We start from the raw sequence: 24348 nt of genomic DNA on the forward strand, positions 1-24348 counted from the left end.
CTCCCCCCTCTCCACCCTCCCCCTTGGTTTTGTCCATGTGTCCTTTATAGTAGTTCCTGTAATACCCTCTTCCCACTATCCCCGCCCCCACCCCCCACCCCCGCCCTGGCTATTGTTAGATTGTTCTTAACTTCAATGTCTCTGGTTATATTTTGTTTGCTTTTTTCTTCTATTGCTTATGTTCCAGTTAAAGGTGAGATCATATGGTACTTGTCCCTCACTTCCTGGCTTATTTCACTTAGCATAATGCTCTCCAGTTTCATCCATGCTGTTGCAAAGGGTATAAGCTCCTTCTTTCTCTCTGCTGCGTAGAATTCCATTGTGTAAATATACCATAGTTTTTGGATCCACTCGTTTGCTGATGGGCACTTCGGTTGCTTCCAGTACTTGGCTATTGTAAATTGTGCTGCTATGAACATTGGGGTGCACAGATTCTTTTGGATTGGTGTTTCAGTGTTCTTAGGGTATAATCCCAGCAGCGGAATTACTGGGTCAAAGGGCAGTTCCATTTTTAGTTTTCTGAGGAAATTCCATATTGTTTTCCACAGTGGCCTCACCAGTCTGCATTCCCACCAACAGTGCACAAGGGTTCCCTTTTCTCCACATCCTCTCCAACATTTGTTTGTGGATTTGTTTATGTTGGCCATTCTGACTGGTGTGAGATGATACCTCATTGTGGTTTTAATTTGCATCTCTCTGATGGCTAGTGATGCTGAGCATCTTTTCATATGTCTCTGGGCCCTCTGTATGTCTTCCTTGGAGAAGTGTCTGTTCAAGTCCTTTGCCCATTTTTTAATTGGGTTGTTTGTCTTCCTGGAGTGGAGTCGAGTGAGTTCTTTATATATTTTGGAGATCAGGCCCTTGTCTGAGGTATCATTGGCAAATATGTTTTCCCATATTGTTGGTACTCTTTGTAATTTGGTGCTGTTTTCTTTAGCCATGCAGAAGCTTTTTATTCTGATGAGGTCCCATTTGTTTATTCTTTCCTTTATGTCCCTTGCTTTAGGGGATGTGTCTGTGAGGATGTTGCTGCGTGGAATGTCTGAGATTTTCCTGCCAATGTTTTCCTCAAGGACTTTTATGGTGTTACGGCTTATATTTAAGTCTTTTATCCATCTTGAGTTTATTTTCGTGTATGGCGTAAGTTGGTGATCGAGTTTCATTTTTTTGCACGTAGCTGTCCAGATCTCCCAACACCATCTGTTGAAGAGGCTGTTTTTGCTCCATTTTATGGTCCTGCCTCCTTTGTCAAATATTAATTGATCGTATAGACTTGAGTTTATTTCTGGGCTCTCTATTCTGTTCCATTGGTCTATGTGCCTGTTTTTATGCCAGTACCAGGCTGTTTTGATTACAGTGGCCTTGTAATACAGTTTGATATCAGGTATTGTGATCCCTCCTGCTTTGTTTTTCTTTCTCAAAATTGCTGCAGCTATTCGAGGTCGTTTATGGTTCCATATGAATTTCTGCAATGTTTGTTCTATATCTGTGAAATATGTCATGGGTACTCTAATAGGGATTGCATTGAATCTATAAATTGCTTTGGGTAGTATGGCCATTTTGATAATGTTGATTCTTCCAATCCATGAACATGGTACATGCTTCCATTTGTTTGTATCTTCCTTAATTTCTTTCTTCAGTGTTGTGTAGTTTTCTGAGTACAGGTCTTTTACCTCCTTGGTTAGGTTTATTCCTAGGTACTTTATTTTTCTTGTTGCTATATCGAATGGGATTTTTTTCCTGATTTCTGTTTCTGCAGTTTCGTTGCTGGTGTACAGGAATGCCTTTGATTTCTGGGTATTGACTCTGTATCCAGCTGTTTTGCCAAATTCATTTATTAGGTCGAGTAGTTTTTGAGTGGAGTCTATAGGGTTTTCCATGTACACTATCATGTCGTCTGCAAACAGTGACAGTTTCATTTCCTCCTTTCCAATTTGGATGCCTTTTATTGCTTTTTCTTGTCTGATTGCTGTGGCTAGGACTTCCAATACTATGTTGAATAGGAGTGGTGAGAGAGGGCATCCTTGTCTAGTTCCTGATCTTAGTGGGAAAGCTCTAAGTTTTTGTCCATTGAGTGTGATGTTGGCTGTAGGTCTCTCATATATGGCCTTTATGATGTTGAGGACTGCTCCCTTTATTCCCACTTTGCTGAGTGTTTTTATCAGAAATGGGTGCTGTATCTTATCAAATGCTTTTTCCGCATCTATTGATATGATCATGTGATTTTTGTCTTTGCTGTTGTTGATGTGATGTATTATGTTTATTGATTTGCGAATATTGTACCATCCTTGCATCCCTGGGATGAATCCCACTTGGTCATGGTGGATGATCTTTTTAATATATTGCTGGATGCGGTTTGCTAATATTTTGTTGAGAATTTTAGCGTCTATGTTCATCAGCGATATTGGCCTGAAGTTTTCTTTCTTCGTTGTGTCTTTATCTGGTTTTGGGATTAGGATGATGTTGGCTTCATAAAAAGAGTTTGGGAGTCTTCCATCAGTTTGGATTTTTTCGAATAGTCTGTGAAGGATAGGGGTTAGTTCTTCCTTAAATGCTTTGTGGAATTCTCCTGTGAAACCATCTGGTCCAGGGCTTTTGTGTGATGGGAGTTTCTTGATGACTGCTTCAATTTCCTTTGCTGATATTGGTCTGTTCAGGTTTTCTGCTTCTTCTTCATTCAGTTTTGGAAGATTATATTTTTCTAGAAATGTGTCCATTTCATCTAGGTTTTCAAATTTCTTAGCATACAGGTCTTCATAGTAATTTCTTACGATCCTTTGTATTTCTGTGGTATCAGTTGTAATCTCTCCACTTTCATTTCTAATTCTGTTTATTTGGATCCTCTCTCTTTTTTTCTTGATGAGCCTACTTAAAGGCTTGTCGATTTTGTTTATCTTTTCAAAGAACCAGCTCCTGGATTCATTGATCCTTACAATTGTGCTTTTAGTCTCTATGTCATTTAGTTCTGCTCTGATCTTGGTTATTTCCTTCCTTCTGCTTGCTCTGGGCTGTCTTTGTTGTTGTTCCTCCAGTTCTTGTAGGCGTAGGGTTAGGTTGTTTGTGTGAACTGTTTCTAACTTCTTAAGGTAGGCCTGTATTGCTATGAACTTCCCTCTCAGGACTGCCTTTGCTGTGTCCCATAGGTTTTGGGTTGTTGTGAGTTCGTTTTCATTTGTTTGCAGGAAGTTTTTGATTTCTTCCCTAATCTCGTTCTTGACCCATTCATTGTTTAATAGCATGCTATTCAGTCTCCATGATTTTGAGTGTTTTGGGTTTTTACCCTTGGGGATGGTTTCTAGTTTCAGACCCTTGTGGTCAGAGAAGATGCTTGATATGATTTCAATTTTCTTGAATTTGTTGAGGCTTGCTTTGTGTCCTATCATGTGGTCTATCTTTGAAAAAGTTCCATGGACACTTGAAAAGAACGTGTATTTTGCTTCTTTGGGATGAAAAGCTCTGTATATATCAGTTAAGTCCATTTCCTCTAAGGTATTGTTAAGTGACACAATATCTTTGTTGATCTTTTGTTTGGAAGACCTGTCCATTTTTGATAGTGGGGTGTTAAAATCCCCTACTATAATTGTGTTGCTGTCAATATCTTTCTTGAAATCCTCCAAGATTTTCTTTATGTATTTGGGTGCTCCTATGTTGGGTGCATATATATTTACAATGTTTATGTCTTCTTGGTGGATTCTTCCTTTGAGTATTATGAAGTGACCTTCTGGGTCTCTCTTTATGGCCCTTCTTTGGAAGTCTATTTTGTCAGATATGAGTATTGCTACCCCTGCTTTTTTTTCCTGTCCGTTTGCTTGGAAGATTTGTTTCCAGCCCTTCACTTTCAGTCTGTGTAAGTCTTTTGTCCTGAGATGGGTTTCTTGTAGGCAGCATATGTGTGGGTCATGTTTTCTTATCCATTCAGCTGTTCTATGTCTTTTGATTGGAGCATTTAATCCATTTACGTTTAAGGTTATTATCGATAGGTAGTTATTCATTGCCATTATTTCCTACCTGTGTTCCTCTGTCTTTCTCTTTTCCTTCCTTTCCTTAAAGCAGTCCCTTTAGCATCTCTTGCAGAGCTGGTTTGGTGGAGCTGTATTCTTTTAGACTTCTTTTGTCTGGGAAACTCTTTATTTGGTCTTCTATCTTGATTGAAAGCCTTGCTGGGTAAAGTAGTCTTGGTTGCAGGCCTCTGGTTCTCAGTACTTGGAATATTTTTTGCCATTCTCTTCTGGCTTGGAGCGTTTCCATTGAGAAGTCAGTTGCTAACCTTATTGGGGCTCCCTTGTATGTTACTTCCTTTTTCTCCCTTGCTGCCTTTAAGATCCTCTCTTTGTCTTGGAAATTTGCCATTTTAATTATGATGTGTCTTGCAGTGGGTCTCTTTGGGTTCCTCTTGTTTGGGACTCTCTGTGATTCCTGGATTTGGGTGACTTTTTCTCTTCTCAGATTAGGGAAATTTTCCATCATTACTTTTTCAAACAGGTTTTCTATCCCTTGCTCTTCTTCTTCTCCTTCTGGTATTCCTATTATACGGATATTGTTACGTTTCATGTTGTCCTGCATTTCCCTTATTGCCTCTTCATTCTTTCTGAGCCTCTTTTCCTTTTCTTGCTCCTTCTGGGTGTTTTTTTCTACTTTGTCCTCCAGCTCGCTGATCCGATCCTCTGCTTCGTCAAGTCTGCTTTTAATTCCTTCTACTGTGTTCTTCAATTCAGAAATTGTATTCTTCATTTCCTCTTGGCTCTTGTTGATATTTTCTATTTCCTTTTTCATGTTGATATAGTTTGCAGTGAGTTCATTGTAGTTTCCTTGTAGTTTCTGGTAGTTCTCTTTGAGCTCAGAGAGCTCAGTGAGTTTCCTGATGACCATTGCTTTGAACTCAGTATCTGATAGTTGACTTGCCTCTTTTTCGGTTAGTATTCTTTCTGAGGCTTCCTCCTTTCCTTTCATTTGGGAATTGTTTCTTTGTCTTCCCATTGTTTGTGAGGCTCTTCTTGTTGGCCTCTGCGTCTTAAATTGCTTTGTTCTGACTCCCTGGATTTATGATATGAACTTCTATGGTAGAATGCCAATGGGATTCGGTGGTGCTGTCTCCTTACTCTCCTGTGCTCACTGGTCTTGAGCTGACGTTTATGTGTTTAACACGGTCTAACTCTAGTCTTTTCAGCACTCCAGGTTTTGTTGTCTCACCTGTGGGAAAAAGAGAAAGGGGGGGCAAAAGAAAAGAAAAAAAAAAAACACACACACACACACACAAAACAAACCAAAACAAAGATGGGAAGGAGGGAAAAAGGAAATAGGAAAGGAGGAAAGGAAGGAAGGAGGGAAGAAGGAATAGAGAAAGATCGGAGGCAAGATAAGAAGGAATTTTAGCAAAAATTAAAACATAGAAATAGATAAAAGAAGGCAGGAAGAAGACATAAAAATGGTAAAGGATGGGAGGAAGAAGGAATGAAAAAAAAAGAAAAAAAGAGAGAGGAAGAAGGAATTCAGGGGGAAAGGAAAAAAAAGAAAAAGGATAAAAAAAAAAAAATCTTCTGTTGGCTTTAAACCGGTCAGGTTATTTCTGCTGGTGTCCTGTCTGTGCAACGGGAGGGGGTGGTTGGAAGGATTGGTTTCACTTTTCTCTCTTCCTGGGTCACACTCTTCGCTGTTTTGTAGGTGTGGTCCCTGGCAGTCAATCAGTCCGTTGATCAGCCAATCCAGCCGCTTTGGCTTGTGACGCGTGCGTGCGCAGCAGGGGAATCCAGCCGCTTTGGGTCTGTGACGTTATTTTGTGCCCTGAGCGCGCAGCCGGCGGACCAATCGAGCCGCCAGGGCTTGGAACGCTGGCGCGCAGGTGGCGGATTCAGCCGCCTTGGGGTTAGGACACTCGCCAGCAGCTTTGTATTTGGAAAACAGGCACCCAGCCGGCCCTGTGCTTGGTGAGCGCGCGCAGCCCGCTGAGCCACAGGCTCTGTGCTTGGGGGCCCGATCCAGCCGCCCTGGGCTTGAGTCTCTCGGGCGGGCGGGGCCGCCCTGGGACTGAATCACGCGGCACTGGGTTCCGAGGTTTTGGGCCTGTGGGTGGAGCAGCTAGTCTCTGCTCCAAATTATCTCGGAGGTTTCAGGTGTGGGCGCCCCTCCGGGGTTTCAAGTGTGGGTCCCGTTCGCTAATCTGCTCGCGCGCGCGACCGGACCTCAGGTGAGCGTAGCAGTCCAGGGGTGGAGGGGGCGGGGCGCCAGGGGCCTCGGCTACTACCGAGAGTTCTCTAATTAGCCCCTGAGTGTCTCTATTTTCTTTTTCTTTTTGAGAAATTCCTCCTTTTCAAGCCCCCCTGGTCTAATCAAGCACCTGGCTGCTCACAGCGCAGCCTGGCCCTCTCCCAAGACTCCTGCAGCCGCCCCTGCGCCAGGGCTGGCGCTTCTGCCGCCCTTGTACCGCGCGGTCCTGGGTCCCGTGGACCTTATTGTCCTTGAGCACTCTTCTTACCGTCAGATCTTTCAGTGTCCTCTATCTTTGGTCTCTGATCTTCGTATATGCTGGAGTACTGTGGGCTGTTCGCTCTGCTCCTCAGATCAGCTAGGTATTTCCCTGGCGTTGAGGGGAAGTGGACTCCGCTCCCACCTATGTTGCCGCCATCTTGTCGTAGTAATTGTTTTTCAAAACAAGGTAAAAGCCAATGGTTGTGTTAAAAGATGAATGTATATGCTTCTCTCCTTATTTGTTCTTAATCTAAATTAGTATTAATTTTATCTTTTTCCTACAGTGAATTAAATAAACATTGTTAAATATCAAGTGAGCTGTTCAGATTTTTCTTCTTGTGAGTAATTAGTCTCTTGTCTTTATTTTCCAAATAGGTTGCCCACACATTATTATGTAAACATACTTTTAGCAATAGAAATTTATGTACCCATTTTACCTTGATTAGTGGTGCAATTCATGTTCTTGTTGTAGGGCTTTGATCAACTTCGTCTTGAAGGCTTGCTTTGTGACGTGACCCTGATGCCAGGTGACACAGATGATGCCTTCCCTGTGCATAGAGTCATGATGGCCTCTGCTAGTGATTACTTCAAGGCCATGTTCACAGGTAGGTTGCCTTTTTTTAACTCTGTATCCACGTTAAAACAATATGAAATATACATGTTTAAATCTTTTTATTTCTAAAGTGCATTCAGTTCTTTTGGTCCGTGTCTTTACAAGAAGAAACCGTTTCAAAAGGAATACACACCTAGTAAGTGTGGTGTGGGTGGTGATTTTTTAATTTGGGAAATGGATGTACACTTTTCATATTTCTGCTCTCCTTTATTTCACAGCTTTTCTTTTCTAGACACATATATGAATGGGCATCAGAGACTCTGGGTCCCACTACTACAATCTTTAATTCATCAAAAGATATGAAGTTACAGGAGAATAGTTTGGAAGCCCTTACATCATATAGACCTCCATTAGTATAGGGATACTCCTTTTTAAGTACTCTCTTTTAATTATAAAATATGCAGAAGCCTGACTCTGACATGAATGCTTACACAGAATAAAAATTTTCCTTCATTTTATTGTATCTAATAGCAGCAGAAGTGACTTTGACCTTAATTAAATTACCTGCCTTCATTTAATTGAATGTCTTTTTATTTAAGGTGGAATGAAAGAACAAGATTTAATGTGCATTAAGCTTCATGGTGTGAGCAAAGTCGGTTTAAGGAAAATTATTGATTTCATTTATACTGCAAAGCTTTCTCTTAATATGGACAACCTTCAAGACACACTGGAAGCTGCCAGTTTTCTACAGATTCTGCCAGTTTTGGATTTCTGCAAAGTATTTCTCATATCGGGGGTAAGACATTTTCAAATCTTTTTCTGCAGTAGACTCTGATGTCTCCTGTTTAGAGTAGACTCATGAATCTTTTGGGTAGATGTGTGAAACTTTGGCAGTTAGAGAGGCATCATGTAGTGTGTGGTCTGGAAGCAAGTTGGAAAGAAAACAATACAGGTGTATTAACAAAACAGAATAATTTAAGAAAAGCCTTCCATATAATCAAATGACACCAGACAATAAGGTTTGATAGTAATTTATACCTTAACCTGTTTGATAATGTTTTATATTTTAATTTTGTTTTATTCACCTTAATGATTTTATGTACACAGACATTAAATGGAATTCTGTGGGAACATAATTTGAGCTTCTAGAAATCTTTTCAGAAAGGCTCAAGCAATCTGTTTTCTTCCTTTAAATATGGGAGCTAGGTCTTAAAAAGAACTAACACCTATGTGTAAACCTTTGAGAATATGTTTTGGCCCTTGCCAGTGTGGCTCAGTTGGTTTGAGCATCATCTCCTAACAGAAGGGTAGTGGGTTCAATTCCCAATCAGGGCACATACCTAGGATATGGGTCCCATCTGTGGTACAGGTGCATATGATCCCTGCTTGGGGTGCAAACTGGACAGCCAATCAATGTTTCTTTCACATCGATGTTTCTCTTTCCCTTCCTCTCTTTCTAAAAACAGTGAAAAACATGTCCTTGGACAAGGATAAGAAAGTAAAAATTAAAAAACAGAATAAGTTTTGAGTCCATTGAATCACACAGTGCACTGAATTGTTTCTAGCCTTCTTTAATGGATGAGAGAGAGCACATATAACTACCCGCCAATGAACGTTAGCAGTCATCGAGTCCTGAAGATAGCACCTTATTGTAGTTGAGGCCCTTAAATTTTTCTTCTGGAAAATGAAATATTTTGGTTGCAAATAAATATTTCCAAGATTTCTAGAGCCCCTAGAGCTTGCTTTTGTGATGGAAAATTATGACAACAGTGAATTTCAGTACATTTCTAATTTATTATATTGATAGAGAATATGTTTTTCTATAATTGGTTTTAACTCATACCAATTTTAATATTGGTAAATCATTGCTGTTAGGCCTTTAAAATTGCATTTACTAAACATGGAGCCTTATCTTTAAAACCCTAAGTTTCAAGAGAATATGTCCTTAATGATTTTATTGATAAGCTGTTCCTTATCTTACAAAGTCAGCTAACAGTTAATTTAACTGGGCTATTGAAAGTGTATTTTGTTTGCTTATTGTCATTCTAAAGTACCCAGACTGCTGTTTCACAATTATTTTTAATCTTTTAAATTAACTGCTATTTTTAAGGGTTTTTATGGCAGCATGGTATTATATAGTATTGACTTGTGTTGTGTTCTCCATTGAACAAGTAGCCCAAGTGAAGTTTATTTCCAAAATTGCTGCTTGTCATCATTATTGAATATGGGTACTAAATTAATTTTTATTTTTTAAAAATATTTTATTTATTTATTTTTAGAGAGAGGGGAAAGGAGGGAGAAAGAGAGGGAGAGAAACATCAATGTATGGTTGCCTCTTGCACACCCCCAGCCGGGACCTGGCCCTCAACCCAGGCATGTGCCCTGACCAGGAATGGAATTGGCAACCTTTTGGTTTATAAATCCTCTGAGTCTCACCAGTCATGGCTCTAAATTAAATTTTAATTTAATTGTAAGAGGTCATTCCCCTCAAGAGCTATAACCTCCTTTTCTTTAGTTTTGTGCCATTGATACCATATAACAACCTCATTTCAAGAAAAAGTGAATGATATTGATGTTATTGAAGTTAACAACAAAGTGACAGTAACCAGAGGGGAGGGAGAGGGAAATAACCTGGGAAAGAAGGGAAAGGGTCATCAAGGAACATGTATAAAGGTCCCATGGACAAAGCCATAGGGCGGTAGTATTGAGGGTGGGAGGTGGGGGTGGATAGGGTAGGGGAAAGTGGTGGTGGGAAAATGGAGACAACTATATTCAAACATCAATAAAAAATATAGAATATAAAAAATAAAAATGTACCAGTCTAATAATCTAATAATAACATGTAATACTTATATTTATGGACTCCTAACATTGCTTTACACTGATCCTGGCAACATATGGTCATCCTGAGCCAAACTAGACAGTGTCATGATTTTTGGGAACTAATCATTACAAGCTAATCATTATTTTGACCTATAGTCTTTGTAATTTTATTTTATTTTATTTTTTTCCCACCTCCCTCCCCCACCTCCACCCTCCCCCTTGATTTTGTCCATGTGTCCTTTATAGTAGTTCCTGTAATCCCCTCTTCCCACTGTCCCCACCCCACTCCCCTCTGGCTATTGGTAGATTGTTCTTAACTTCAATGACTCTGGTTATATTTTGTTTGCTTTTTTTTCTTTTGTTGATTATGTTCCAGTTAAAGGTGAGATCATATGGTATTTGTCCCTCACCGTCTGGCTTATTTCACTTAGCATAATGCTCTCCAGTTCCATCCATACTGTCGCAGAGGGTATAAGCTCCTTCTTTCTCTCTGCTGCATAGAATTCCATTGTGTAAATGTACCATAGTTTTTTGATCCACTCATTTGCTGTCTTTAAAGTCATTTTTAAACGTTGTGTTTATTTTTTTTCCTTGATAGAAGGATATCATTGATTCTACCAATGATTTATTATTGGGTTGAGGAGTTCACAATGAAATGCAGAGAAATGCAATTGAGGTGACTGTGGTAATGAAGATTTGAAGATGGTGGAAAACAAAGGAGGTGTATAATGTGGAAGAGACAAAAGGCAGAGAAAAGTGGTTCTCTTGAGGGAAAAATGAAGAGAATCAGAAGGTTTTAGAAAAGACAGTTTCTTTTGCCATGTGGTGATATCATCAGCAAGCTTTAGGAATGTTCTTCTTGATGTAAGGATATCCTGTATAGAACGTATATTTCACCTTTCATATTTAATATAAATTGGATTTATCAATAACAACAAATATGTCTTTTCAATTTTTTTTTTTTTTTTTTTGCTTTGGGAAGGTTCAATGCAAATTAGAGAAAAAATTACACAGATACTTTTACAATGGATCAAACTGTTTTCCTCCCCCAACAAACCAAGCATCATTTTCATATTGTCAAGGCTAATATTTAGCAAGTAATACCCAGATACCACTTGTTTAGGGCTAAGCATCTATTCTGACTAGTTGGTAACCAGACTGTGCTGATTGTTAAATATAATTTCTGTACCTTATTCTTGCTCACCTGCCATGTGGGACTCTACAGGTGAAGAACAGGCTTGGCCTGGGTTCGAAACAATTCATTCCCCCAACACCAAAGACGATTATAATATCTAATATTGTATTCAATAAGGGAAATGCATTCAAAGTGCAAACAAATAAGAGAATTGGGTTCTCTAAGTTGGAGATACTATCAGTATATACCTCAAATGGCATTTAGAATCTGAAGAGAGACAAAGACTGAGAGGAAGGATTTTTGTTTTTAATAATCCCTTAGCTCTTCTTACCAAAAGATCCCTTCCCTATGTCCTACAGTGTCCTTACCTATGGAAGAAAGCACAGGAAAAAATATCCTCTGCCCCCCAAAGTAGCTCATTAGATTTTTCCCAATCATTTTCTGTGGACGTGCTTTCTGTCTCTCTGCATTGGAGGTACTTGATGTCAACTTGTCATTTTAATTATACAGCATCAAAGAGAATTTGGTACATTGAACGTCTGAGGAGTCCCCTCAAAATTTGCCAGCTAATTTTAGTCGTTGCACTTCCCTTGAGAGGACAAAAGCATATATTTGTTTAATTTTGCTTTGTGTTTTTTTTCCTAAATGGGAATTTATTTGTATAAGATACTGATCGTCAACAAAATAACAGCACAGATTTCTGATGAAACCTGTCATTAAAATACCAAATTATGTTAATGACAATGTTTGGGTACATCGGGTGTGATTTGAATTTTAATTTAGGGTAAGGTATTTAAATTTAATACAGCAGCAGTGAGTACCAGTATATTAATAAAAATGCCACTTTGAAAATTATGCTGCTTGGAACTGCCTTTATGATGGGCATGAGGGTTGTTTGATTACAATAGAATAATGCATATCAAGGAAACTTAAATGTGCACTTGATTATTTTAAAATCAATTGTATTGGTTCTCCTAGGGGGTTGAGATATGTTCCTTTTTGCTTCTCCTTTAAAATGCTAATATAATTATTTGAATTAACTTCTATAATAACTCTTTGGAATTTGGCCAGCTTATATATTCAGATGAAATTAACATTCTTTCTACTTATCAATTTTTGAAAATAAGCTTTAAACCTCATATTTTATGTTTTTAAAATATACTCTAATATATACATGAATTATATTATGTTTATGTTACTGCATATGTCCATTATTTTAGGGCAATCTTGGTTAAATGTTTGGGAATATGCTAGCTGAAGCACTTTTAAGAAGTTGATTGAAATGAACCATCATCATTGAATAATCCTGTATTTTTCCAAAAATTGTTTGCCATTATTCTATCATTTTTGATCTGCTTATATTAACTATTATTTTAGACTCTGTCTCTATAATATTTTTTAACTTTATTTTTATTGTTGACACTATTACAAATGCCTCCCCCCGACCCTTTGCCCACCTCCACCAGCCCCCCCCCCCCGCCATTTCCCTGTGGCCACCATCACACTGTTATTTATATCCATGAGTTATGTATATATGTTCTTTGGTTAATCCCTTCATGTGCTTCCATCCAGTACCTCCTCCCCTCTGACAGCTGTCAGCCTGTTCCATGTATCCATGTCTCTTTTTCTATTTCGTTTGTTTTATTTTGTTCATTAGATTCCACATATTAGTGAAATCATATGGTATTTGCCTTTCTCTGACTGAATCTACAATTAATTTTTTTATCTTTGATTATATGCACTTCATAAAAATTAATTCCCTATTACATATTTTTCTTATCTGAGTCTCTTTTTTTAATTTTAATTTTTATTGTTATTCAATTACAGTTGTGTGCCTTTTCTCCCCATCCCTCCACCACCCCAGCTGAACCCCCCTCCCTCCCCACCTCCACCCTCCCCCTTGATTTTGTCCATGTGTCCTTTATAGTAGTTCCTGTAATCCCCTCTCCTCACTGTCCCCTCCCCACTCCCTCCTTCCCATTGTTAGATTGTTCTTAACTTCAATGTCTCTGGTTATATTTTGTTTCCTTTTTTCTTCTATTTATTATGTTCCAGTTAAAGGTGAGATCATATGGTATTATCTGAGTCTCTTTTTAAAATTAATAAGATTCTAGTAATTTACTATGTTAATTCAACAGTATTCTATTTTTAGTTGTTTCTATCATCACGTTTAATTTTTGTATTGCTTATAATCATAGTACTTAACCTCCGTTATATGCCCACAACTGTGGTAGCTGTTGCACATGACATATAGGAACTGCTTAGTCCATCTATCAAGAAGATGACAAGTTGGAAGGTTATGAAATTCCATTCTCTGGTGATTTTAAAGAAAAGAGTAGGCAGCTATCTATATTGACTAGGTGGTCTGTCAAAGTCTTCCAGCTTTGTGTGTCTGCATGTGAGTCAGCTGGTATTTTCCAGATGCCCTTAAATAAAAGGTAGGTTTCTGGATCCTATTATTTTAGTAATTGGTTTTGTTTTTTTTTTTTTGGATAAAGTTGAAGAGGGAAATGGGGGAAGGAACTAAATACATTGATCTCATTTCTAAATTATATAGATTGGTTTCTAACCTTTCATCTTGGCTTATTTTGTATGCTTTAAATTTGGTGACTGACAGCTGCTGGTATCATTTTGCCTATGTAAAGTACCCATTTTTTTGTTGTTTATATTTGCAATAATATCAATAATAATGGTAATCTGCACAGTTGGGAATTATTTTTGTGTTGCTTTCAACTTTTCCTTACCCGTACTAGTAAAGGTGTATAAAAATGACAAACCCCTCGTTATAGGGAAGGGGTATTTCTTACTTGCCTCAGAAAGTGGATCCACTTTTACCTCAAACAGGAATTTGTTCTGCCTGAGGTAGGAACACTTATTCCAGCCCTCATGAATGTGATTCCCTTGCTTATATTTCCAGATAAATTCACTTACACAATTTAAAATTTCATGAGACACCAAGCTGTCACTCTTAAAATTGAATTAAAATGTACTTTTTATTAACCACATTCAAAATCCAAGGTATTGAACAGTGTTGAACTAACTATATTTCAAAAGTTCCATAAATGGTTAATTTATTTTTCTAGTTTTTTTTGTGTTACAATTATGTTTTAGGCTTTTTAAATGCATAGCTATTAAATGTAAGAAGCAATTAAAACTTTTTGGCAATTTCTGTAAAGCAAATCAGCTGCTTAAAAGAGTTGAAATTCTTTAGCAATAAATATGTGTCTTGTTTGGATATATTAACCTTAGATGTGAAGGAGTACTGCATTTTCACAGGCAGTGTCCATTGCTCAAAAATGTAATCACACACATGGTAGAGAAGTAGAAGCTACAGTAATATGTAATTTGTTTCACTGAAATATGTGTCTCATAATATTGTGCTTTCTTTTTTTTTTTTGGCTAACATTATAATTTGAACCTAATCTATTATTTACCTACAATTGGGTTTGTAAAATTAAAGGTAATTTTATATTTAACAAAAAATATATGATAATACAGACATACTTTATTAACTTTAATTGGATCTATCTCTTTAACAGTGGTGGCAGCCTACAATCTAGTGGAGTTTGTGATACCAAATTATAGAATATGGGTCTCACCTATCACCTTTGTTTCTATTTTGAATGTCTAAGAAAAATTTAGCAAATCCCTGACATAGAGAAAATTATATTTAAATTAAATATTTCAAAAAAGGCATTCTCATTAATTCTTTGAAGGAAAAGGCAATATGAAGTAAAAATTAATAAGTATAGGTCAATGTAAACACTGAGATTCTTGATCCAGACTGCGTGGGTTCCAATCCTAGCTACACCATTTTAATAGCTATGTCAACTTGGACTAATGGCTTACCTGCTCTGTGCCTCATCTCTGAAATGGGTATAGCATAGTATCTATTTCTTGAGTTATTCTATGAATTTAATTTATCATTATTTATAAAAAACCATATTATTAAATATATTTTGTTGATTATGCTATTATAGTTATTCCAATTTTCCCCATTTCCCCCCTCTGCCTGGTACCCCCCATTCCCTCCACCAATCCCCCCTTAGTTCATGTCCATGGGTTGTGCATATAACTTCTTTGGCTTCTCTATTTCCTATACTGTTCTTAATATACCCCTATCCATTCTGTACCTACCAATTTGTATTTCTTAATCCCTATACCTTTCCCCCATTCTCCCCTTCCCTCTCCCAACTGTTAACCCTCCAAATGATCTCCATATCTGTGATTCTATTTCTGTTCTGCTTGTTTGTTTAGTTTTTTTAGATTAAATTGTTGACAGTTGTGAATTTATTGCCATTTTCATGTGCATGGTTTTGATCTTTTTCTTTTTCTTACATGAGTCCCTTTAACAGTTCATGTAATAATGGCTTAGTGATGGTGAACTCCTTTAGCTTTACCTTGTCTCAGAAGCACTTTAGCTGCACTCCCATTCTAAATGATAGCTTTGCTGAATATAGTAATCTAGGTTGTAGGTCCTTGCCTTTCATGACTTTGAATACTTCTTGCCAGTCCCTTCTTGCCTGTAAAGTTTCTTTTGAGAAATCAGCTGACAGTCTTAGAGGAACTCCTTTGTAGGTAAAAGTATCTGCTTTTCTCTTGCTGCGTTTAAGATTGTCTCTTTTATCGCTTCTCAACCTTTTTTCTAAGATCAAATGAAGATTCTCTTTTTATCTTTAACCTTTTGCATTTTAATTATGATGTGTCCTGGTGTGATCCTCTTTGCATCCAACTTGTTTGGGACTCTCTGTGCTTTCTGGACATATATATCTATTCCCTCCACCAAATTAGGGAACCTTTTTGCATTATTTTTTTCAAATAATTTTTCATTTTCTTGCTATTTCTCTTCTCCTTCTGGCACCCCTATGATTCAAATGTTGGAATGCCTGAAATTGTCCATGAGGTTGCTTACACTATCTTCATTTTTTTTTTTTACTTCTTTTTTCTTCTTGTTTTCTGATTGAGTGTTTTTTTCTTCCTTATGTTCCAAATCATTGATTTGACTCTTGGCTTCATCCCCTCCATTGTTGGTTCCCTGTCGATTTTTCTTTATTTCATTTAATATAACCTCCATTTCTGCCTGGGTCTTTTTTAATGCTGTTGAAGTACCTAATGAGTTCCTGGAACATTCTGATAACTAGTGCTTTGAACTCTGAATCTGATAGATTGCTTATCTCCATTTCATTTAGTTCTTTTTCTAGAGTTTTGATCTTGCATTTGGGCCATGTTTCTTTGTCTTCTCAATTTGGCAGCCTTCCCATGTTTGTTTCTGTGTGTTAGGTAGAGCTGCTTTGAGTTTCTGTCTTAGTAGTGTGGCCTATTGTAGAAAAGTGCACCTGTAAGTTGTATGGGGTGGAGCCTTGGGTAGTCACCAGGGCAGAGCAACCTGTGTCACAACTCTGTGGCTCTGTGCAAGGGAGGGCTTGCAGAGGGGACAATTCTACTGCCTGGTCTCTGGAGTTTTGCCCAGGAGGAAGCTAGCTCCTGGCACTCGCCCTGTTGCCAGTAACTTCAATTTCTCCCTGTATGCCACTGGTGCCCTTCTAGCTGTTGCCCTGGTGCTGAATCCCAGAGTGGGTGGATCTGTGTAAGTCCTAAGTCCATTGTGGACCCTTTAAGAAGAGTCTCCTGAAAATCCTACAGTTTCTTCTGCTGCCCCAACCTCCACTGGTTTTTACAGCCAGAAGCTATATGGGGACTTATCTTCCTGGTGCTGGAACTTTGGGCTGTATGGTCTGGTGTGGGACTGGGATCCCTCACTCCTGAGGTATCGCTCCTGATTTTTATCTGCCACACATGGGTATGGGACTGCCCGTTCATGTCTCTCCACACCACTCCATGTCCCCAAGCTTCTCTGTGTGTCTCCACCTCTCTGAACGTCTGTGTGTATCTCTGCATCTCTGCCCCTTCTCCCTGTGTGGATGAATGTGGCTTCTTTAAATCCTTTCTTTTTGGACTTCTGTACAGTTTGATTTTCTGATGATTCCGCATGATATTTGTTTTGTAGTCTAGTTGTAATTTTTTCTGTACTTGTGCAAAGATGAGGAGTGTGTATGCCTCCATCTTGACTGGAAATCTCTATAAAAGATCTTAGAGTGGGGCTTGGTATAAGTTAGTATTACATGTGTACCTTGTTTTGTTATTATTATTTATTTAAATATAAAACTTTTCCATATTGCTATAAAAAATGACCCCCTGCCCAGTTCGTGTTCAGTTGGGTAACTATTATCTAACTTCAGATAACAAATGTGAAAGTCTTTTTTACAAAGAACTAGCACTCATTATTTACTACCTAGCTGGAGCCAGATGCTTTTAACACCTGTGTTATGCTTGCAGTCATTTAATTTTTTTATTGTTGTTCAAGTACAGTTTTCTGCCTTTTACCCCCACCCCAGCCCAACACTCCAGCCCTCTCCATCTCCCTCCCATTTCCACCCTCCCCTATTAATTGTCCATGTGTCCTTTATAATTGTTCCTGCAAACCCTTCACCCTCTTCCCCTGAAATTCCCTCCCCTCTCCCTTCTGGTCACTGTCAGCCTGTTTTTTTAATTTTGTGATGTGATGTTATGGAGGGAAACATTTACTCAAATAACATTTCTAAAGTATCAGGGGAAAAAGAGAACTTTCAGTGGTATTATATTTGATCTAGGCTCTTACTTTATGCAGAGGAGTAATGATTTTAGTCTCATTTCAGTTTTTAAATAATAGCATAATAGAAGGATTACCGAATTTTCTCTTAACCATCTCCCAATCTGTTAACCATTAATGAGGTTTATGTAACCTTTGTGAACATACACACTGAGTAAATTAAAAAACATTTGAATACTTTGCCTGGGACCTATCTCTGTGTTTGTATACACAGCCAGACATTTGTATGGCAGACTTGTGTTTTGAGTTCTTCCTTGTGTAATATTTGCTGATATGATTTTTCTTTTTTCACTTTTGACCACTCAATTATTAGAGTATTGGAAAGCTCCTGCATAAGAGGGGTCGTTCCATAATTTCTTTCCTTTTCCTGGTTTCTATTTTTGGCATATTTTGCTCTACACTGAGGAAATTTTTCTGGTCTCATTTTGACTCCAGACAGAGCTAGAGTAATGGTGAGAGTAAGACAGTGGCTAAGGAAAACTACATGGCACATAATAGATACCAGAAACTAACTAAACTCTATGAGTAATTTCATGAACACACATCTATTCCAACCCTCATGAAAGCAATTCCCTGGCTTATATTTCCAAATAATGTAGAAAATAACATTGCTTTAAGAATAACTGTCCTATTGAATTATTTTTATGAGAAGCAATAACTTTTGAAGGAATCAAAATGAATAGCGATGAATAAAGGAATAGTAAAGAATGACACCCATTTACAGATTTCTGTTAGTGGATTTGCTAGCTAAACTACTTTTAAGAATCATGACTAAGAAAAGAATTGAGATGAATTATAAGAGAATAACCCTGTATTTTTTCAGAATTTCCATCTGGCCAGAATTTTATTAGGTTTTTTTTTTTGTTTTTTTTTTTGTGGGGGAGAGGGAACACACATTTTTTTTTTATTTTCTTATTTTTTCTTAAATTTTTATTGTTATTCAATTACAGTTGTATGCCTTTTCTCCCCATCTCTCCACCCCACCCCAGCTGAACCCACCTCCCTCCCCCACCTCCACCCTCCCCCTTGGTTTTGTCCATGTGTCCTTTATAGTAGTTCCTGTAATCCCCTCTCCTCCAGAAAGACAAACAACCCAATTAAAAAATGGGCAAAGGACTTGAACAGACACTTCTCCAAGGAAGACATACAGAGGGCCCAGAGACATATGAAAAGATGCTCAGCATCACTAGCCATCAGAGAGATGCAAATTAAAAACACAATGAGGTATCATCTCACACCGGTTAGAGGAACACACATTTTTAAGGAGAAAAATGTACAGCAGGTTCTTGAATGATGTTTCATTATAACATTGATGAGGTGCAGTAGGAATTGAGCTCTTGTTTATATCCATGAGCCTGTGATAAAATTGGTTTCATTATATGTTGTTTCACCACAGGTCCAAGACCCTATTGATGACATTGAGGACTTTCTGTACTTATTTTGGCCACAGTGAAGTGATAACATTGTTTCTTTAGAGTAACTTCTAACCTAATGACTTTGAATGGTTATTTTCTTCTAGTCATCCTTCTACTGGATTAAGTAAAGATTGTTCATGAATTTTCTTTAGGTTGTTAATGTGTTAAGATAAAAATCTTTATTTGCATCTGTATTGACAGTAAAAAGCATAATTTACTCTTCCTCTGGAACAGGTATTTATGTTGCTCAGATGTGAAGTTCATGAAAGTAGTCACATTTTAATTTTTTTATTGGCTTAATAGGTCACTTTAGACAATTGTGTTGAAGTTGGGCGGATTGCCAACACCTACAATCTGACAGAAGTGGATAAATATGTTAACAGTTTTGTCTTGAAGAATTTTCCTGCATTGTTGAGCACTGGAGAGTTCCTGAAACTCCCTTTTGAGAGGCTTGCCTTCGTGCTTTCCAGTAATAGCCTTAAGCACTGCACTGAACTTGAGCTTTTTAAGGCTACCTGTCGCTGGCTACGCCTGGAAGAGCCTCGGATGGACTTTGCTGCAAAATTAATGAAGAACATACGATTTCCACTGATGACACCACAAGAGCTCATTAATTATGTGCAAACCGTGGATTTCATGAGAACTGACAATACTTGTGTGAATCTTCTTTTGGAAGCCAGCAATTACCAAATGATGCCATATATGCAGCCAGTTATGCAGTCAGACAGGACTGCCATTCGCTCTGACACTACTCACTTGGTTACACTAGGAGGAGTGCTGAGGCAGCAGCTGGTAGTCAGTAAGGAATTACGCATGTATGATGAAAAGGTCCATGAATGGAAATCATTAGCCCCCATGGATGCCCCAAGGTACCAGCATGGCATTGCCGTCATTGGAAACTTCCTCTATGTCGTTGGTGGGCAGAGTAATTATGACACAAAAGGAAAAACTGCTGTTGATACAGTCTTCAGATTTGATCCCCGATACAATAAATGGATGCAAGTTGCATCTTTAAATGAAAAGCGCACCTTCTTCCACCTAAGTGCCCTCAAAGGATATCTGTATGCAGTTGGTGGACGAAATGCAGCTGGTGAACTGCGTAAGTGTCTTTACCCTCAAATTCTTGTCAAATCATAAAATAAACAGTTCTATAAAATGAAAATTTAAAAATTCAGTTAGGCCTTGGCCAATGTGGCTCAGTTGGTTGGAGTGTCATCCTGTACACTAGAAGGTTGCAGGTTCAATCCCTGGTCAGGGCACATGCCCAGGTTGTGGGTTTGATACCCCTTTGGGGAGCGTATAAGAAGGCAACCAATTGATCTCTCTCTCTCTCTCTGTCTCTGTCTCTGTCTCTCTCTCTCTCTCCCCCCCTCCCTCCCTCCCTTCCCCGCTCCGCTGCCTCTCTTTCTAAAAGCAATGAAAAATTGCACTTGGGTGAGGATAAAAAAATGTAGTTAGGGTTTCATTTTAAACTGTTTTTCTTAGAAAATATCAGAGACAAAGAGTATGCCTTATCTGGGCATATATTGTTGGCCACAGTACAAATTACATCAATACATTACAGAATATTTTATTTGCGCAGTATTTATGGTTTTCATCTTGAAAAATCCAACTACAGAGTGTATTGTGCTAATTTAAATTCTGATAGAATCTTGGACAGAGGTTTGGCATGTTCCTTCATTTTTCATTTTTAAAAGCCCTCATAATATTTTACTGAACAAGTTAAAATTCTTCCTTATAGAGCACTGACTTCTATTGTTTTTTCAACATAATCTTTTACCTGTCTGAGACCACACAGTAAGATAATTTTCTTTATCAAGGAAATGTACAAACTTCAATATTCTCCAAAGTTTATTTACTGTGAGTATTATAATCTGTGACTATTAGCTTTAAAAGTCATTCTCTCTTGGTGAAAGACCAGTTTTCTTCTCTGTAAACTGATCTGGGAAACTTTATTTGATGGTCACTTTTTTGTCCTTCTAGTCTAAGATTGGTCACATGTACAGTTAACATAGCAATACATCAGCTATGTAAATTAAAATTAGAAGGTGTATTTCTGTTATTTTAGATAAAATTGGAGTAAGCTAGGTGCCTAAAAGGGAAGTCAGGAAGACCACATTTTACATCATGCTTTATTTTTTTTTTTTTTTTTTTTTTTTTTTTTTATAATTCATTTCTACGCAAAGCTTTATTTTTCCTGAGAGATATGTTTTCTATTCTTTTTTTTTTAATATATTTATTGATTATGCTATTACAGTTGTCCCATTTCCCCCCCCACTCCACTCCATCCTGCCCACCCCCCTCCCTCCCACATTCCCCCCCTATAGTTCATGTCCATAGGTCATACTTATAAGTTCTTTGGCTTCTACATTTCCTACACTATTTTTACCCTCCCCCTGTCTATTTTCCACCTATCATCTATGCTACTTATTCTCTGTACCTTTCCCCCTCTCTCCCCCTCCCACTCCCTTAATGACAACCCTCATGTTCTAGTTGTTTGCCTAGTTTGCTCTCGTTTTTGTTTTATGTGTGGCCGTTAATAACTGTGAGTTTGCTGTCATTTTTACTGTTCCTATTTTTGATCTTCTTTTTCTTAGGTAACTCCCTTTAACATTTCATATAATAAGGGCTTGGTGATGATGAACTTCTTTAACTTGACCTTATCTGAGAAGCACTTTATCTTCCCTTCCATTCTAAGTGATAGCTTTGCTGGATACAGTAATCTTGGATGTAGGTCCTTGCATTTAATCTTGGGTAATGTAATTATGATGTGCCTTGGCGTGTTCCTCCTTGGGTCCAGCTTCTTTGGGACTCTCTGAGCTTCCTGGACTTCCCGGAAGACTATTTCCTTTGCCAGATTAGGGAAGTTCTCCTTCATTATTTGTTCAAATAAGTTTTCAATTTTTTCTTCTTCCTCTTCTCCTTCTGGCACCCCTATAATTCGGATGTTGGAATGTTTCATGGCGTCTGGGAGGTTCCTACGCCTCTCCTCATTTTTCCAAGTTCTTGTTTCTTCATTCTTTTCTGGTTGGATGTTTGTTTCTTCCTTCTGGTCCACACCATTGATTTGAGTCCCAGTTTCCTTCTCATCACTATTGGTTCCCTGTACATTTTCCTTTGTTTCTCTTAGCATAGGCTTCATTTTTTCATCTGTTTTTCGAATAGATTCAACCAAGTCTGTGAGCATATTGATAACCAGTGCTTTGAACTGTGCATCCGATAGGTTGGCTATCTCTTCGTCGCTTAGTTGTATTTTTTCTGGAGCTTTGAAGTGTTCTGTCATTTGGGCCATTTTTTTTTTTTTTTTTGTCTTGGCGCAACTGTTACTTTAAGGGGCGGAGCCTTAGGTGTTCACCGGGGGCGGGGGTAATGCTGGTCGCTGCGCTGTGACGCTGTACGAGGGGGAGGGGCCGAGTGGGAGCAATGGCGCCCGCCTCACTCTCCTCCGGATTTCAATCTTTCACTCCGATTCGCACAATCAAACTGGGCCCCTCTGGTGCTGGTTCCCGAGTAAGTGGGCCTGTGCACACTCTAGGCCCCTGTGGGTCTCTCCAACGACCTCTCCTGTGAGGCTGGGAGTCTCTCCTGCTGCCGCCCCAACCCCCAGGGGCGCTTTCAATCAGAGGTTTGAGGCTTTATTTCCCTGAGCTGGAGCCCTGGGTTACGCGGTCTGCTTCGCTCCCTGCCGTTCATCTGGTTTATCTGTGGGCGAATGTGGTGCCTCGGGGTGCTACCCGCTGCTCTGCCTGCCCCGTTCTCCGCCACTCTGAGTTCGGCCCTCTGGGTTTATCTGTGCAAATGTGGGGCTGGTCCGGGGAACACCACAGGGTCTGCTAGTGCTCAGACTGCCTGTGCCATTTGTCCCACACTCTGCCAGTCTCAGTCCCACCACAGCCACGCGAGTCCTCTCCACCCCGGTGCCCGTCTCCGCCCCTCCTACCAGTCTGGATGAATGGTTATTTTCTATTTTCTTGGTGTTGGTCCCCCTTGCTGTTCGATTCTCTGTCAGTTCTGGTTGTGCGAGGAGGCGCAGTGTGTCTACCTACGCCGCCATCTTGGTTCTCCTCTACATCATGCTTTAAAGTGTCTGTCACTACCATCATTGTTTGGCTTTTTATTTCACCTCCTCCCCCCTTTTAAAAAATTCTCTGTTATAGGGTGCGTATAGTTGTCCAGTATTCTAGGCTTCAGAATGCTGGGGAAGTTTAACATACTGGCTCTAAATAAATTCATAGTAATTATTAGAATATTTCTCTTCAGTATTCTACAAAATAATAGTTAAGTTTAGTGGATTTAAGAATAAGGTGTTATTGGAGACAAAATTAACTGCTCTCAACTCTTAAACTTTTCAGCTCATCAAGCCCTTTCTTGTTAGTGACATGATCTTAATGTTACAGATCTTTCCACCCACCGTTTTTTCTCCTTTGTTATCACAGTCATATTTTTTCCTGAGGCCAAACTTTTTAGATTGTTGGATGAGGTACCATGATCACGAACCACACAGGTTTTCCCAATATATTTTAATAATCAGACTTTTAAAAGCATCTGAGGCATTAGTACCTTTAGTGTAGAATTGTCATTTCAGGTCTCCTCAGTCAACCCCTGCACATTATTTTCATGTTATTAAACTATTTTAAATTTATGGTGTCTGAAAATATCCACAAGGTACAGGCAGAGACTTGACACTTTCTTAGAAAAGCCACTCATCTAAGATAATTTTTACAAGTTGACAAATTATAGGTCATCAAGCCTGGTATTCAATGGTAATTTTGAATTTTTTTTCTCAAAGGCAATAGCTCCAATTTTCTTTTTTTTTTCTTTTTTTTATAAATTTTTATTGTTATTCAATTACAGTTGTATGCCTTTTCTCCCCATCCCTCCACCCCACCCCAGCTGAACCCACCTCCCTCCACCCCTCCCCCTTGGTTTTGTCCATGTGTCCTTTATAGTAGTTCCTGTAATCCCCTCTTCCCACTGTCCCCGCCTCCCCACCCCCCACCCCCCGCCCTGGCTATTCTTAGATTGTTCTTAACTTCAATGTCTCTGGTTATATTTTGTTTGGTTTTTTCTTCTATTGATTATGTTCCAGTTAAAGGTGAGATCATATGGTATTTGTCCCTCACCGCCTGGCTTATTTCACTTAGCATAATGCTCTCCAGTTTCATCCATGCTGTTGCAAAGGGTATAAGCTCCTTCTTTCTCTCTGCTGCGTAGAATTCCATTGTGTAAACATACCATAGTTTTTGGATCCACTCGTTTGCTGATGGGCACTTCGGTTGCTTCCAGTCCTTAGCTATTGTAAATTGTG

General features: G+C 38.7%; 1 protein-coding gene across 6 annotated transcripts in view; it reads left to right on the forward strand.

Annotated features, from left to right (window-relative positions):
• KLHL13 (kelch like family member 13) overlaps positions 1-24348 on the forward strand; it is a 231474-nt gene that overhangs the window by 198520 nt on the left and 8606 nt on the right. For all 6 annotated transcript variants that reach the window (XM_045194378.3, XM_024559102.4, XM_045194379.2 and 3 more), the window contains 3 exons: positions 6938-7070; positions 7618-7814; positions 19344-20139. In XM_045194378.3, coding sequence (XP_045050313.2) covers positions 6938-7070; positions 7618-7814; positions 19344-20139 — 1126 coding nt within the window. The remainder of the gene's footprint in view (positions 1-6937; positions 7071-7617; positions 7815-19343; positions 20140-24348) is intronic.

The sequence above is a fragment of the Desmodus rotundus genome, chromosome X, assembly GCF_022682495.2.
Source record: "Desmodus rotundus isolate HL8 chromosome X, HLdesRot8A.1, whole genome shotgun sequence".
In the NCBI taxonomy this organism is placed as follows: domain Eukaryota; kingdom Metazoa; phylum Chordata; class Mammalia; order Chiroptera; family Phyllostomidae; genus Desmodus; species Desmodus rotundus.